Raw genomic sequence first — 17385 nt, 5'->3', positions numbered from 1 at the left:
AGCTGAGACAGACTTCGTATATCGCCTGCAGACGCAGGCGGTTGTCACATTATATCGATACTAAGAAGTCATCAGTCGTCAGTTGTCAGTCATGAGTCGTCAATTGTCAGGCGTCAGTTGTCAGTCGTCGATGATCTGGTACGACTCCAATTCAAGTCTTTCCGATCTTACATGATTCACGAACGGTCAAATAAGTATGTGTAGAGAGATATGTTGTAGAGCTGTAAAGTATGGTTGCCGTGCCTTCTGCGATTTCTCATCGCCCCATCTTTTGAACTTGGCATATAAGTGGTCATCACCTGAGGAAAGCGTACAGAGCAAGATCGAAGAAGAACCAAAATGTCGCCTGAAATACCAAATACGAGCACGAGCGAGACATACAACTCCGAAGAAGCAGATTTGACGTTGATCAGTACGGATGATGTGAGGTTTAAGGTGCATTCGTATGAAATGAAAAGCCACAGGTGCGTCTTCTCAGCCTTCCACTTCTAATGTTCAGCCTGAACATCTCGCTTTGGCTTGCATTGCGTCTCCTCCTAGCTGACAAGGTCCTTTCGACCTGATAATTCAACATAGTTCCGTCCTGAAGGATATGCTGGATGCGCTCGATAACCACTCGAACCCTATCCCCATGGAACTCAAATCAGACGACCTGAAGATCTTCTTAGATTACATGATCAGCCCCACTCCACCCTTGCTCAACAGCTGGTCGAAGGTGACGGATATCCTTGAACTCGCCGATAAATGGGGGTCCTTCCTCGTACACGAACGGATCAGTCATAGATTGGCGCATCTAACTACGCGATTCCCATGGGAAGTGTTCTGTTTTGCGAGTCACGAAGGGAACGAAGATTTGGCCCGCAAGGCTATTGGAGATATGGGGTTTGATGAGAGTAGGTGCAAGATATCGATAGCCAATCTGCGAGCCACAGATATCTCCGGCCCTACCGTAGATTATCTCGTAGGCCTGATCAATCAGCTGAAAGACCATACGTCCACGAGTAATCGATCGAGATACACTGTCTATACGGTTGATTGGGAAGCTGTAGCCAAGGCATTCAGACCGTGTGAATAGTATGAATGGTATGACAAGTTCGAAATGGGTGATACGTCTGTCCGTTTGACACTCCTCGTGCGCTCGGTCTCTGGCAGCCATTTATTATACCATGTGACCACTGCGATAAATCTGTTGGAGGATTGAATTGACTCTACATCAGAACTGGCAAGATCCCAGACATGGTTTTTAATTCCTGTAGCACATGGCTTTGAAGCTGCGCGGACAGACAGACAAAGATGCATGCATGCGTGATAGTCTGCTCAAATCATTAAACGTTTGCCCTGCTCGTCCAGCTCTACCTTGCCCACGAGGATACCGTTCTTAGCGGATTTATCGTTCATCCATCTACCCAACCTCGGCTCTTGGCCTACGGATGCGACGATGTATATATCGGTCTTGCTGTTCTTTTCGCCTTGTCTTTCCTCCTGAGATGTGGAGAAGGAGGATGATTGTATGGTTTCGGAGGGGTAAGATAAGAGTTGTGTCGAGTTGATGAATCCCTTGATTGGGATCGTCAGTGAGATTGCTGAGAAATTCTTGAGGGATGGATCCAGTGCCCAGAATCGGATTTGACCATCATACGATCCTTCAAGCAAGAATCAATAATTGTGATCAAGTCGTTGTTATCTAGGATGGGTGGGGCTTACCAGACGCGAAAAGGTTAGTTCCTCTCAAGCCTGCTAGCGATGTGATCCATCGAGGCCCGCTGATAGAGTATTCTTCGCTATCTACAAGATCGCTTATCCCGTGAGCGAATGCCTGGGTGAAAATAGGTTTCTTCTTTCCTGTGTGCCATAACGAAATAGATCTGAAAGACGAAGACCCATATTAGCTTTTGAAATTGAGAGATAGGCTGATCGCATGTGTCGAGCTGACTCACCCAGAATCACCGCCTGAGATGAAATGCTGATCATCCAGCATTTCAACAACGTCAATGCTACCTTCCACAAATTCTTTCCCTTTTCCTTTCCTGTTGATTGATGGATCAACACCTTCAGTCCAACCGCCTCCTAAACGCTCTTTCCTCTCTTCGGGTAGTAGACCACTTTGATCAGACTTCGTCTTTCCACCTCCGCGGAAGACTAATTGTACTTCCTCTTCGACTTTCCACCATCTACAGGTTCTATCCCTCGAACCAGCTGTGACTGCCAAAGTAGGTTTCAAGGAGGATACGGAGGGTATCGAGTCTTGATGTCCGAAGAACGTATCTATGACCGAGAGCGTTGCTAAGGAGTGTAAAGCTAAATGACGAGAAGAGGAAGCGGAAAGGATATGATGTGAAGGGTTGTTCAGTGGTGGAATAGCGATCGACTGTGAAGGCAACAAGTAGATTGGTATAAGCATTTTGAGATAGTCGAAAGAAGGATTACACGTACGGTGACGGCATCTTTGTGCCCTTTTAGTCCGGTCACCCAAACGGGTTCCTCGCCCTCTACATTCCATACACCGATAACCTTATCCCTTCCTCCCGTAACTACGAATTTCCCATCTTCGCTGGCGGCGATACAGAGGATCTCGCCCTTGTGTCCGCCAGATTCTCCAACAGCTTGTCCGAAAGGTTTACCGATCTTCTTCAGTGTGGATGTAGCATATCGGATGATTGATCCTCGTTTTGTCGATACATATAAGTATCGGGGTGTCAAAGCTGCTGAAGTCGGGACATGAGGCGAAGTAGGAAGAAAGCGGGTGGTAATGGATGTAGCGTGAGGAGCGATGTATAGATGTATCTTTCCCGATTGCTCGGCCTACGGTTCGTGATCCAGTATAAGCTATTCGCAGTCGCCCAAAGCAGAAATGGGGGGAGAAAGATAACTCACGACGTCTTTCTGTAATCTTGAAGCTATCAATTCTCGATCAATCTCGGCAGCGTCGTAGTCCGTATTCGCATTGGCTATCATATACCTCTTCAGCTTATTATTCTCCTTGAGATATGGTGATGTGATGGTGTAGTACGGAAAAAACAGACTCTACTAACCAGCTTCAACCTCCCCTCTGACTTTAGCTAAATACCCTTTAGCCAATCTGACTCGTTTCTCAGCAGCAGTCTCGTTCTGATCTATCAATTCTTCATCGCTGAAATTGACGTCTTCCCTGCCGGCTCTGAAATCCATATCATCTATATCACCTCCTCCATTCTCGCCTTCAGCATCGGACGAGAGCTCTTCGTCCTTCTCCGCCCGTTTGGTAGGTTTCGATTTCTGCCCTTTACCATATAGTAATGGACGACCTTCGCCTCCATTCGACCTGGATGGTCCGGCTCGGTTGGACCGCTTTCGCTTTTTTTCTGACTGGAAGAACGGATCTGGCATTTTGAATGGAGCTTGTGATTACTTTTGCGGGGGTGCTGGTCCGATAGTCTGCTTGTGATTCAACAATGCTTGATAATTGAGCTTGGAAACATATCAACCTTCAACTGTCAAGACCATCGCTGGAATTCAAAAATAAAAATCGAAGATAGCACGTGAGTGACACATGTTTGAAGTGAGAGCGACAGCGCGTGCCTTCTCTCTGGCTTGATGTCGTTGCTTGACACGCCTACCTGTTCTCGGTGTAGTGCGCCACGTCTCGCCTGTCGCTTGTCGCCTCGTCATACTCTATCATTCATAAACCACACCATATCCACCATCACTATACATTCATCCTCAGTACTCATAGACCCTCGCCTCGTATTACAGTATCATCTCAGAGGCTGAAAACTCCGAAGCCTCCGAAGCTCTCCTCTATCGTCCCTCCTCCTCAGGCGCAGAGCGTTCATCTGTATCGCAAAATGAAATTGAAGGATATCTCACGAACAGCAACATTCGCTTGGGACCAATCCTCCTCGTCCTCCCCCTTACTCGCAACCGGTGCTGTAGCAGGCGCACTGGACGAAAACTTCAGCAACGAAAGTCAGCTTGAAATATGGGCTCCAGACTTCCAAGATGACAAGAGTGCAAGACTAGGTGCTGAAGGGAATGCTGCCAAAGCTAGCATAACGGTGAACAGTCGGTGAGTTTCCCTGCTCAGAGCGCTTCTGTCATACCTATACAACCAGCATTGGCTCAGTGAAACGGATTGCTGACCTTTCTGCTTGATAGCTTCAACCGACTCGCATGGTCTGCCCCCTCTGACTCTTACGCGAAAGGCCTGCTTGCAGCTGGTATGGAGACCGGCGAAGTCAACCTATTTGACCCAGAGAAGATATTAGCGGGTTCGAGGTCAGTTGCTTCCCTGAGCCAACTCACCACCTGCTCAATAGCTGACTGCTTGCTGTTCAGCGCCGATGACGCTCGCATCTTTAAGAATGACAAGCATACCGGACCAGTTCGAGGCTTGGACTTCAATCAAATTCAAAAAAATCTAATATTGACCGGTGGTGTCAATGCCGAAGTGAGCTCAATAATAATCAATCTCGAGACCTCAGCTGATATGTGTTTGATGTTCCAGCTCTACATCTATGATCTGAACAGTCCCAACAATGCCCCCATCCCTCCCGGACCGACTTCCACCAAGCTGAACGAAATCACATCCCTTCAATGGAATCCCACTACAGCTCGTATCTTCGCAGCCTCGTCTTCTTCTGGCTTCACTTCGGTATGGGATGTAAAGGCCGGCAAAGAGATCGCTAGTCTGCAGTATGGTGGAGGTGCTGCAAAGGGTATGGAAGCTATTGGAGGAGTCGCTGGATTGCAGATGGGCAAAAGGAGAGGTATGAGCGATGTATGCTGGCATCCTGAATCAGTAAGTTCCGCTGCCCATACCTACCGCGTTTATGAGTCCTCGCTAACAACCCATTGTATAGGCAACAAGATTGATTACTGCTTCCGAAGATGATGAATCGCCAATCATCATGTTGTGGGATTTGAGGAATACTCGAGCGCCAGAGAAGATACTTAGCGGTCATCATAAAGGAGTACTGTCCGTTGCCTGGTGTAAGCAAGACGCCGATATGCTCCTATCATGTGGTAAAGACAATCGAACTCTTTGCTGGAACCCTCAAACTGGCGAAATCATCGGCGAACTACCTACGAGTAACGATTGGTCATTCCAAACCTCGTGGTGTCCCAGAAATCCAGACCTTCTCGCAACAGCTTCTTTCGACGGTCATATCGCTATTCATTCCCTTCAAACTACTAGCATGCCATCGCAACCTGCCGAGAAGTTCAACGAAGAAGCCTCGGCGGACGATGTTTTCGGTGCTCTCAGCAGGGAAGAGCCGGCTAGCGAAACCGCCAATGTACTGTCTCTAACGCAAACTCCTAAATGGCTTCGTCGACCTGTATCAGCAACTTTCGGCTTTGGTGGACTTCTCGCTACCACGTCCAACCTTCCCGGTGCTTCGGGGAAACATCAGAGTGGGGTCGTCCATCTTCGAAGCATCACGACTGAACAAGGTGTTCTTGATCGAGCGACTGCGCTGGATGCGACAGCTGGTGAAAAGGAGAAATTAGCGGAATTCTGCTCGGAGAAAGTCAACTCAGATGACGCCGCTTGGAAGGCCCTTCAATCACTCTTCAAAGCCAACTCTCGAGAGGAGATCGTTCAGTTACTTGGTTTCTCGAAGGAAGATGTTGTAAAGAAAGTACAAGAAGCTATCGGCAAATTTCCTTCTGTCACCGTCACTGAAGAGCCGTCTGACGAACAAGCTAAAGCAATCGACAAGGACGAATCGGACGTGCAAACCCCCACCGTCGAGAAGACAGTCGACGAAGCTAGCTCGACAGCTGACGACACTGCCAGTGTGAAGGGTTCTGAAACCGCCTCCGCTACCGGCGCGACGGAAAAGAGTCTATTCGATGACGACCATGCTCCTGGAACACCGGCCGCTGCCGCTGCTGATTTCTTCTCGTCTATGGCTTCTGGTGCACTCAAGAATCCGACCCTAGATCACATCGTCCCTCATAAAAACCACGAGTTCGTCGACTCCTCCGTCGCAGCAACCATCGGTAGTCGAGCCTCCTCCGTTCGAGATGAGATCATCACCAAGGAGAACACTTTCCAGATATACCCCGAAGGCGAAAGTCAGATTGACAAATTGATCACCCAAGCTCTGGTCATGGGCGATTTCAAGTCTGCGGTCGACCTCTGTCTTGCTTCCGAGCGTTTCGCCGACGCGCTTTTGCTTGCCGTCCGAGGTGGACCTGATCTCCTTCAATCAACACAGAAAGCTTACTTTGCTCGACAAACCGCCTCGCTTCCCTTCCTTAGGGTGTTCCAGTCAATAGTCACCGAAGACCTGGTTGATATCGTTCAAAATGCCGATCTTTCGGAATGGAAGGTTGCCTTCGTCGTAATCTGTACGTTTGCGAAGGAAAGCGAATTCAGCAACCTCGCCGAACAGCTTGGTCAACGGCTTCAATTCAGATGGCGAACTCTGTCCGGCTCAGACAGTCCCGAAGCTAAGAAATCAGCCAAGACTGCTAGACAGGATGCCACCTTGTGCTATCTTGCTGCTGGAAAATTGGAGAAGGTTGTTAGCATCTGGGTTGATGAGATGGCTGAGGAGGAGGAAGCTGCAGACACCACAAGATACGCCGCTCATGCTCACGCTCTTCAGACTTTCATCGAGAAGGTTGCTGCATTTACTGCTGCTACTGGCTACGTGGACGAAGACCTCCTAACCCCAACCGAATCAGCCGTTGCTGCTGAAAGCGGTGCAAGGACGTACAAGCTAGCCGGACTGTATGACCGATACTACGAATACGCCGACCTTCTAGCTACTCAAGGTCTGATCGATATTGCTGCCAAATTTGTCAAAATGACTCCGACCGATTACAAGGGCACTGGTGCAGCTGGATCCGAACTCGACAAAGCTAGAGATAGATTGTTCACCGCTGCGGGGGTCCAAGCCGGAAGCGTCTCCGTCAACTCTGCTTTCGGAGCGGCTAAAGTTCAGCCGCAAGCTTCAACCTCTTACGCCCCGGTCTCAGCTTCCTCTTACACTCCTCAAACTGCAGGGCCATATAGCGCCGCTCCTGCTTCGACCGGTGCTTACAGTGCCGTCCAACCGGCTACCCCTTATGGCCAAACGCAATCTTCCCCCTACTCCGCTGCTCCTGCGCCTGCTCAAGCGGCATACAAGCCTCCAGCAACCTCCTCACCTTATCAGCCCGCTCCAACAGCCAATCAATATAATCCCCCTCAACAGCAGCAGCAGCAACAACAGTCTTTCGGTGGTTATGGCGATAGCAATCCTTACGCTCCGACTTCTAATCCGACATATCAGCCTTCGGGTTACTCCGCTAACGGATACAGACCCAACGAACCGCAAGCTCAAGGCTATGGTGCGCCACCACAGGCATATGGCAATCCTCAAGGTATGATTCCACCTCCGCCTAGGGCAGGAGCGGTCAATGGTGGTTCTTCTAGCACCCCTCCCCCGATCCCAGCAGCTCAAAGGAGAGACATTCCGGGCTGGAACGATGCGCCAAGTCTCGCACCTAAACGACCTACAAGTACAGTGAACAAGGAGAACAAGCCGTCAGCTATCACTTCGCCGTTCCCCAATATGCCCAATCCATTTGAGGCTCAACCACCGACAGGGTTCACTCCTCCACCATCTCGACAGACTCCTCAACCCGGTGTGCTCCCACCGCCTCCGAAGGGAGGACCGAGACCACCTCCCGCTAGATCAGTCATCTCGCCTCCGCCCGCCCAACAAGCAGCTCCTCCACCCCAGTTCCAACAACCACCTCCACCTCGCACTGCATCCGGCACTGGACCTGTAGGCGGTCCGCCTCCATCGATCAGACCTCCACCGCCTGGTGCAAGAGGGGGACCTCCTCCTGGAGTGATGGCTGGACCTCCACCCCAGAGAGCACTGTCACCTCTCGGTCCAGGTCGAGTAGGTTCGCCATCCTCGCTTGCAGGTCAAGCAGGTCAAATGAGAGAACCTCCTCAGCAGCGAACCCCTCAAGCATTCTCTCCACCCGCACAACATGCTCAGCCGCCTCCACCGCCGCTGGGTTCCAGAATGGCAGGACCACCTCCGCCAGGTCGAAGTCCCTCTGTAACCCAACAGCAAGGTGGACCTCCTCCGCAAGCGATCAATTCTCCACCTCAGCCTGTGCAACAGCAGACTCCTCCACCACCACCTCAGCCTGCTGCTCCTGTAAAACCCGCCCATCGTAAGTGCTCGTGCAGCTTTGATCATTGCAGATACTGACAAGACATAAATTTCAGCTGCAGGGGATAGATCGCATATTCCTGCGTCGTCAAAACCTATTTTTGAGACTTTGTCGAATGAACTTCACAATGTCAAGCAGAAGAACTTCCCTGTAAGTTCCCAATTAACCACCCTTCACTGACTGGCTGCTATGTTGTCAATCTGGAAAATCGCTGACCGATCAATATTAAACAACAACAGCCAAATGTGAAAAAAGTAGTGGAAGACACCGATAGGAGGTTGAATATCCTCTTTGACGGATTGAACAACGAAAATGTGCCGAAACAAGCTTTGGATCTGCTCGCCAACATATCGAAGGGTAAGCGCATTCACTTCACGTCTCAAAAGGTGCTGAGAGCGTACTAACGCTATTATGTTATAGCTATCGGTGCCAGAGATTGGAATGCAGCTCTAGCCATGCATGTCGAGCTGCTGACTAATTCAAGTGGAGAGATGACTACCTGGGTTGTGAGTTATCTCCTGGTGTCAGTGGTGTCATGTGACAACAAGCTGACTAGAGCGGAATGCAGCCCGGTGTCAAGCAATTGATAAGATTGAGTGTGTAAAGAACGAACAGATAAACAGAAACGGAGCAGCCATCCACATGTATACCCGACCTCTGGTATTCATCCCGAGATAGATAGCTGAAAATGATGTGATTTAATGAATTGTCCTGCATTGCTACTGGCTGCATATCTCGGAAGGATGAATCTGTTTTTCTGCATGCGAGGATGTTTATGCAATTGTTTTATGAATACTAATCTATGAATGAAACAGATTACAACTAATCATTATGTACACGACCAATGCGAAGTTTTCTTGTCAAATAAATGGCTTTCCTAATGTCGGCTATGCAGAGGTATCCATTTCTATGTCTTCACTCATCTCTTCCATACTGGTGGTCTCGAGTCGCGATGGAGGGATAGGTTCAGTGTCGACCTTGTATTCGTACGGAGCAGATTTGATAGCGTCATTATAACATGGAGGGGGTACCATCCAGCCATTCTCCATCGAAAGTGATTCACCATGAATCATCCTTCCTACTTCCCGACCTCGAGCGTTCCTTGACAAGTGCAAATCACTCCATCGGACACTGTGCATTGCGCCTCTGGGCTCCGAGACGGACCCGACGACAATCGGTAGGGGTAGAGTCTTGATTGTCCCAGGGAAATATTTCTTGAATTGCGCAATGCTGAAATAACCTTTACGAGTGTCCCCCGATGAGATCGGTTCGCTGAATTCTCCACATTGAGGTATTTGGTTTTGGTTTTCTTTTGCCTCATTTTCGAGATCACTTTCGGTTTTACTGGTGAACCCAGCTGGGATGTAGTCTAACAGAGTTGGTGAGCCTGGCGTAATGGAGAGGAACGCCAGAGTGATATTCAAGTGGAAAGTCGAGGATACGCCGACACCTTGTTCTTGCCCATTGGTAGAAGGACCGACGTTGAGCATGGTAGACATGCCGCTTTTCCAGGTACTGACCCCCTTAGGCATGAGTGGGAGCATGACGTTTTTGAGTTTGAGCTTTTCTCTGGAAGCGGAAGAAGAGGAAGTCTCGGTCCATCCCCATCGAGAGGTGATTTCTTCCTCGACGACCAAGCCGTTACCCTGCGAATTGAGGGGTTCGTTATTTGACAACGAGGAGTGTTCGCGGCGAACAAGCGCGATTCGGATCAATACCTGAGTGGTCTGTTGGTGTAAAGCATAACCTTCGGGTAGTTCCAATTGAGTTTGCAGCTCGTCTAAAGAAGGAGGGGTGAGGGAGATTGAGAATGGGATTGTGGATGTTGGAGAATAAGTGGTAGTAGGTATATGAGGATGGATAGTCCATTTGGCATTCTGTCGAGGTAAGATAGGTAATTGTGCTTGTTCTTGAGATTGAGGCTGATCCGGAATATTTGCGATGGCGAAAGTCGGTTTGACCAGGAGGTCGGTCTTGACTGAGAAGGATTGGGGGACGTAGCGCGGTGCTCTGGTAGGTAGAGTCTCAGGCATCATCTCGAATGGCTTTGCGGTATCCGCCAAGATGAGTCGATTGCCTGTGCCGAGTAAGGCTGGATCGTCGCATGACAAAGTGACTGTCAAGGCGTAAGTCACGGCAAACGAAGATGAACGGACAGTAAATGAGGGTGGTAACCGAGGGGTGGAAGGTACTTGAACAGTCAATGGGAGAGAGTATGTCCCGCCAGGTAGACCATAAGTAGGATCGATTGAACATTCCCTATGTCGAGGTGGATTCGTCAAATATGTCTGTTGAGCGTCTCTAGCCCAAAGGGATAGTCCTTCCGAGAGGGATACTGAGACGCAGATGATGGTCCGAGGTGCAATTCCTGGTAAGTGTAGGGTACCGAACAAAGACATAGACAGAGTCGGGTTGAGGTAATGTGGCAAGGAAGAATATCGGTCGAGCTCGAATGTGAGCACCACAGGGATGGATTGACTGGGGTAGAAAGAGGGCGGGATCAACGAAGACGTTTCTGAGTCTTGAAAGGATGCGGATAGTGAACATATCGGTCGGGGTGGCGGAGGTGCGAAGGAGAAAGAATCTATGTCAGGGCAGACCAGAATCAGTCACGATCACCTTCTGAACATGAGGGCTGACAAGGGAAGACGTCCTACTCACCCGCAACGGTGTCAACCTGCATCATCTCCTCCTCTTGAGGCTCTATCTCCCGCGATGCGGCCTTGCCATGGTGCATGAGCGATGTCCAGAATCCATTGCCGTGCCTGCGTCTCGATGGACCAGGGGTCGACAACTCGACAGTCTCGGCAGTAGACTCTCGAGAATGATACGACATAGACGGAGATGGTGACATTGCCGGTGACGAGGACCATGACGCAGCGGGACTTGCACACCTCGACGAGGAGGCGGACGACGTCGACGCAAATGGTTGGGGCTGTGACATGTTGAAAGTCCTGAGCCTGCTTGAGGTCGAGCTGGAAGCTGTTGGATATCCGGAATATGGAGAGGGGCCGTACGAGGGGAAGACGGATTGTATGCGCGATTGCGATTGTGGTTGTGCTTGTGATGTAGTGAACATTGTGAACACCAAGATTATATATGATTCGAGCCCTCAATGGGTAGCAGACGGCGGATAGGCCTAAGAAAGACCGACAAATGACTCGTTGAGCTCGATGACGAGGGGTTGTTTACTGTTTGTGACAAGTTCCCGAAGTCTGGGTGAATGATATGTCGGTTATTGAAGGTTGTTTCGGTAGCAAAGTCGGTATCATGCGGTAGCACAATCAAGCGGCACGAAGAGATCTCTCGGGACAGGTTCACTGGCTGTGTAGATGCCGAATCTGACCGTCTTCGAGGTGGTTGATCACAATTCTGAGACCTAGTTAACGTATTCCAGAGACAGACAAAACAGTCCAGAGACTGGAAACCACGCGATTGTTCTGTCGGATTTGCAGTTGCCTATCGGATTACCAAGACAATGATAACGTTGTTTGATCTATATTGCGAGACAACTGCTTGATCAGATGGTGAGGTATCAATGAGCGATCGTCTTCCGTCCAAATTCCTTGCGGTCCACTGATGAAAGTGGTGAGTCGTGTGACTGAAAGAACAATTCTGATATCGTACGTCCAGTCGATCGTTGAATGGATTCGGTGAGCAAGTGAAACACCTAGTGAAACCTCAAACGTTCTTGGAGGGATTCTTCCTTCTTTCGCAAGAATCAGCGACGGTGAAACCGGCAAGATAGCTTGCAAGATAGCTAAACAGAACTCTAGAACCTTGACACACTCTTCAGTTGTTGAGAGGGATCTTGACTTCGGCAAGCTACCAAGCTTTCCAAGTTGTGCAAGTGGATTTCGCAGTTTTGATGATCTACGTCCGTTTTGAATGTCGATATACGCGGTATGAGCTGTACTGCAACGATCCAAAGCACCCAAAGATCGATAGTGAGACCAAACTGTCTAAGGCTTGTTTCTCTTTTCCCACCAACGCGCTTGATGACGGCTAGTTATATATCCTTAGCTAGATTTATCCGACAGCTGCAAACAGCGAGACTCCTGACGCTGGTGCCGTATGACGATGTCTTGATGATATACTAAAGCAAAACAACAGATGATGAGACGAGCGATGATGGATGAAGATGCAACACCGATACTTGCAATGATATCTCACTTCAGCTGTGTATTTTAGTCTGTTGCATCGATTGAGATCCCCTTTCTTTTGTAACGGGAACGACGTAGCATGTTCCTAAGTGTTCTTCTTAGACGTCAGAGCGTGATCGAAATAGTTTTGTTGGGCCCGAACCGGGAAATCAATATCATCGGGGCAGGCACCTCGCCCCTTTTGCCATTCCTTTCCCTGTTCCTACAGCATGCACCTATGCGCCGAGCATGGTGGTCTTTTACAACGATGATAATTGTAAAACATGTCAATTTGGTAAGATGAACAATTAAGGAAAAAGGGTGTATGCAGTGTAGGGTGTTTGGGCGGTAAGAACAAGTAAAATCATTACCGAATGTCTCGCCTCGGTAAGCATTGTTTGATTCACTTTCACCAGAAATTCGCCTCCATGTTTCTCATTATTCGACGCGCAGCGCAGTGTACAGTATGTGGTATGTGCTTGCTCCACCATCATGCCCTGTACACATTGGCGTAGACGTGATCGGCAAGATAGGACAGAACGAGTAGAACGAAAACGGGTAGTTGGCATAGGGCCTGTTCTTCATGCGGGGAGAGGAGGACGGGTACCCACTCCCTTACTACATCAATCCGCAACCGGTACAGTGGAATCTGCAACAGATGTACGTATTGTGGATGCCCTACCTGAGATTTCAAAGTGACAATAACGAGACGGGATGCATCATGCTTCGCTCTGTGCCCCTGATCGCTCGCACAGTCAAGCGGTAGAGTGGGCGGATTGGATGTTATTGTCTTACCTTGTCTCGACTCTCTCGTAATTGGGCATGTGGTTAACCTCCGATCTCAATGCGGCTATGAGTCCTGACGCCTCTGTGAAACGGGAAAAATGTCCGAATGCAGCTAACTTTCCTCCCCGATGATCCCTCGACCCAAAGAAAAGGGTTAGCAACTAGAACAAATCTGGAACCGTGTTTCGCCTCCTTCTCTTCCTTCCCTTTGAGTGCATGGACAGCATCAATGACACCGAGAGGTACCGAAGACACGGGATGCATATCTAGTCCCGATCAATCTCCAGGCTAGGTGATCCGTTCGGATTCCGCAGAACAAGCTCGTATCTCTCCATTCTTCGCCAAACTGCATAGCTGCGCATGCATTCAGATTATGCATCCAATCTTGATCGAATATGCACGACCAATTAATCATATAACAGTAGAGTAGTTGCAATCAGCGATCTTCCCTTTGGAATTGAATAATGTGGAGCTAAAAATCATTGAATTACGTGAAAATCCACTCCTGCGTGTTCTTTTAACGTGAAAATGACCGAAGAGGCGTTTCGTTTTTGGCTTTTTCCTGCTATATGCTTGATGCATTTGGCTTAATTCGACAGTTAGCAGAATTCCATTTGTGTTTATGTCTCCGATCTGCAGTCTTCGAGCGTCTCGTCAGCCTGCCTATGTTTTCGTACTCTGCATTCGCCCAAGCAACGAGGCGTTCGCAGATGAATGGCGAATGTCATCTAATCCATATACCTCCATCGACGTTTGGTCGAAGTTACCGCGCCTGCTGACGAAGATGCCGCACCACATGTCAGACACGGTCTCAACTCATTCATCACGCTTTCGGTAAGATGGCGGTAAGGTTCTCTTTGTCTTGATCGACATTGTTCGATGATTCCGTCAAAGAACAATAGAATGTATTGTTCACGTCAATGGCTTGAACACACTATTTGAGACAATTATGTTGTCATCAGACAAGTCCGATCATGATAGAATGCACGCTTTCGGCTTAAGGAGCAAGTCAGAGTGCAGCGTGTTTCGGCGGTCATCCATACTGGCTTGACATCAATCGCGTGCAGACCATGTCTCGTCTCGTCTCGTCTCGTCTCGTATCGACCTCCTTGTCTCGGCAAAACACCAAGATCTCGCGTGCAGAATTGCCTTCGGCAGCTAGATCAATGATGATACTTCCGTTCGAAGGACTATAAACACTATTCCGGATCTCGTACGGACAGTGGATCTGGTCGAGCCGAGATTTGAAGCGGCATGCGGTTCCGGATCGCCAGCAGTATTCAGCATCGGTTCATGTTTCTCTGCTAAAGAGCATGTGCAGGTTAAGCAAGCGTTGCATACATAGCTCGAGCCCAGAAACATGGTAACAGGGACCATGGTGAAGAATATACCTCCGAACGTCGATATGATTTTACCTCTTCCGGTGCGAAGAAGCTCGTCGGAAGCTAAAAATCTCCGCGGTGTCGTTTGGTCCAAAAATCGGAATAGATGCTTGTCCAGTCAAACCAGTTTCAATTCACAGCGAGCAGGTACTGAGATGCCTCCCTGGTCGATAATAGGATCTTCGTCAAAGAATCACTCTAGCTTCTTCCGCCTCACTAGTGGTGTGCAATAGGAATATTGTCAGATCACGCGGGGACGCATCCGAGCTGTACACGATGCGGGTATACTGTACTTGCGATTAGCGTCCCAATTGCTTGATGGCTTATAATGCTGATGTAAGAACGTCAGAAGATTGACTTTGGCGATGAGAAGGACCAAACTGGGCTTGATGTGTATACAACATGCATCCCTATTCAGCCTTCCGGATCATGCATTCATCCTCAAACCTCGCTTTATCAACCTCGTCATAATTCAACAACTCGCCGTTGGCATAATAGCTGGGTCCAGTAGGAATGATCAGAGTCGGATCATCGAGATACGCATTCATCTTCTTCCAACTCCAGCTTCCTTGACCTTCCTCTTTCTTCAGTCTCCTCTGCGCATCTCTGAATTGGAAGATCGCGCGAATGACAAAGATCGGCAATGTTATGATCAAGCCGAGACGTTCCATCTTGGTCATCTGCCTTTGAGACATCAACAGAACCCGTTCACCCTCTTTCGTGAATTTTGGCCTCCTGTCAATCTCTTGCAGCCTTTCTGATCTTGATTTAGAATAAAGCATTGTCGCTTGTTCGTGGGCTTGACGATTCTTGAGGGTGATATTCTCTCGGTGTGCTCTGTCGGCTTTTCGCTGTTCGATGATCTCGGCAGGAACGTGATCTAACAGGTCATCGTATATCGCTGGACCGGTGGATACGATGACTGTTATATCGGGTAGGTAGTCCACCTCGGACTCGTTATTGGACTTCATAGCGGAACGCATGTACTTGCCGAATCGCCAGAGAAGCAGAGGGGCGGTGAGAACAGATAGGAACGCCTCCCATCGCGTGTACCTCCGTTGGTTGTACAGGAACACTCTTTGGCCGGTGGGTGTAAATTTAGGCGAACGATCGATTTCTACAGGCAAATTCTCGTTCTTGCCCAGCTTTGGCATCTTGATTGGAGATTTTTTGGGATGATCCGCTTTGAATGCAGTTGAAGGCCGAAGCGATGTGGGGAATAATCTTGTTACTGTCACTGCTGTTCGAGCGCAAACCGGGTGCGTGCTGCTCTGCTATTTGTATTTGCGGGTGTGATAGTGGGCAGGCTCGACATTATTGTTGGGTACTTCCAACAAAGCTGGACAATTCTTATACATGCTGGGCTTTCATCATTCTCTTCAACGCTTGCTCGACACGCTCGGCAGGAGATATCATCGAAGGCTGGATTTCGGCCGGTTGTAACTTAAGCATTAGCGGTTCCTGTGATGTAATCAAAATAAAATCTTCCTATCGGAAAACGGCGCGTATCTCCGGCCTTGAGGATTGCAAGCAAGCGACCCCTTAGAAGTTTAGAGCGTTCTTGTGATGCAATCAAACGGGTGACGAAGGGTGCATTGCCACCTTGCAGACCTGTAAGGTCGATAGCAATCTGCTTGGAATGACGGCTGTATCTTCCACAAAGCTATTTGTCTATGGGATGGCACCAGTGCTACGAGACGATCGGTGGCCCTGACATATTTGTAGAGGCATGAATCTCTCGATCTTCCCTAAGAGACTCAACAGGAGTTGTATCGTAAATCATTGTTAGGTCAACAAGCGTTTAATACCTTCTCATCTGCCACAGAACGGACTGCAGATCTTGTCCGGCTGCGATCCTGTTCCATATACAGCAAATCAGGAGCAGCTTCTGGCTCGTATTTCATGCCATTCTGTGGTATCGTGTTACTCTCGGTGATCAAGTCTGGCCATTGAGTTGGTCGCAGTCCTTGTGATGGTTATTTAGGAGGATTTACTTGATTCACTGAGTTTCAATGTGTGCTCTAAGATGATGATGAGGGTGAGTATGAACGTTGTATCGGTGAATGCATTCGTTCGCAAATACATAAACCCAAAAGTCTGCAGTAGAGCACAGCAACGATAACTTACAGCAGTGGACGTAGAGCGTTCTTGGTTATAGTGACGGCCACGGCGTTGCTCCATCTGGCTGGCTGGATTTAGGCTGATCTGGCTGGACCTGGACCTGGACTGCTCGTTTCTTGACCGCAGGGCACAGAGCAGATACAGTACAGTACACGACCATGACGAACTCGATACGGAAGCTACAGATGCTACAGAGTTTCCCATGCCCAGTGTTTGCCACCTGGCTCTGAATACTGTATTCAAGCTGTTGAAGATATCACCAGAAATTGTCCATCTGATCACGATCCACGATCGACCAGAGTCTTTACTGTATCCTCCCAAGGATCAATCGATTCGAAGATTCAAAGGTCAAAGGCAATCGTGAAAATTGTCAGTCGTTTGACCTTGGCCTACCCCGCTCATTCTTCATTCTGTTCTGCCTTCTCTGTAGCCTTTTCCCCCGTCTAATCTTGTCTCCTTCGCACGTTCAATCAATTGGGTCGGCAGTCTTTGAATGCCATAACGGTTCACTAGGTTTGGTGCTGTTCTTACCGCTGTTGTTATGACCAACCAGATTCCAAGAGGATTGCCATGAACATGCAGAATATTCAAAGATTAATCGTTCGTTCTGATTTTGCAGACTACTACGCGTGTGCATCAGGTCTTAGGAAGAGATTCTCCAGGATTGAGTTAGGGGAGTGATTATAGCAGTGTTTTTTTTTGAGAAGATAATCCAAAGAGAAGAGAAAAGTAGCGATTTCACTGCAAAGGTAGGTAGCGAGAATGATCGACACTGCAAATAAAGCATTCAA

General features: G+C 48.8%; 5 protein-coding genes across 5 annotated transcripts; 2 read left to right on the top strand and 3 right to left on the bottom strand.

Moving 5' to 3' along the window:
* Window positions 1-339: 339 nt before the first annotated feature.
* I303_102291 (uncharacterized protein) lies at window positions 340-1075 on the top strand (the record flags this gene model as incomplete). Its single annotated transcript, XM_018404928.1, has 2 exons — window positions 340-464; window positions 577-1075. The coding sequence occupies 2 exons, from the start codon at window positions 340-342 to the stop codon at window positions 1073-1075; spliced, it is 624 nt and encodes a 207-aa protein (XP_018265209.1).
* Window positions 1076-1317: 242 nt separating this feature from the next.
* Window positions 1318-3366, bottom strand: I303_102290 (uncharacterized protein; the record flags this gene model as incomplete). The annotated part of the gene is made up of 6 exons (XM_018404929.1): window positions 1318-1643; window positions 1705-1865; window positions 1938-2368; window positions 2434-2802; window positions 2875-2948; window positions 3033-3366. 6 exons carry the CDS (start codon window positions 3364-3366, stop codon window positions 1318-1320), a joined length of 1695 nt encoding a protein of 564 aa, XP_018265210.1.
* Window positions 3367-3824: 458 nt separating this feature from the next.
* On the top strand, window positions 3825-8767 carry I303_102289 (uncharacterized protein; the record flags this gene model as incomplete). Its single annotated transcript, XM_018404930.1, has 9 exons — window positions 3825-4045; window positions 4135-4254; window positions 4315-4426; window positions 4484-4777; window positions 4839-8163; window positions 8219-8313; window positions 8403-8520; window positions 8584-8669; window positions 8732-8767. 9 exons carry the CDS (start codon window positions 3825-3827, stop codon window positions 8765-8767), a joined length of 4407 nt encoding a protein of 1468 aa, XP_018265211.1.
* A 283-nt stretch (window positions 8768-9050) lies between these two features.
* On the bottom strand, window positions 9051-11242 carry I303_102288 (uncharacterized protein; the record flags this gene model as incomplete). The annotated part of the gene is made up of 2 exons (XM_018404931.1): window positions 9051-10747; window positions 10825-11242. 2 exons carry the CDS (start codon window positions 11240-11242, stop codon window positions 9051-9053), a joined length of 2115 nt encoding a protein of 704 aa, XP_018265212.1.
* Window positions 11243-14883: 3641 nt separating this feature from the next.
* I303_102287 (uncharacterized protein) lies at window positions 14884-15627 on the bottom strand (the record flags this gene model as incomplete). The annotated part of the gene is made up of 1 exon (XM_018404932.1): window positions 14884-15627. One exon carries the CDS (start codon window positions 15625-15627, stop codon window positions 14884-14886), a length of 744 nt encoding a protein of 247 aa, XP_018265213.1.
* Between the last annotated feature and the right edge of the window lie 1758 nt (window positions 15628-17385).

Source organism: Kwoniella dejecticola, chromosome 2 (genome assembly GCF_000512565.2).
Source record: "Kwoniella dejecticola CBS 10117 chromosome 2, complete sequence".
Classification (NCBI taxonomy): domain Eukaryota; kingdom Fungi; phylum Basidiomycota; class Tremellomycetes; order Tremellales; family Cryptococcaceae; genus Kwoniella; species Kwoniella dejecticola.
This window is presented reverse-complemented; position numbering and strand designations above follow the sequence as displayed.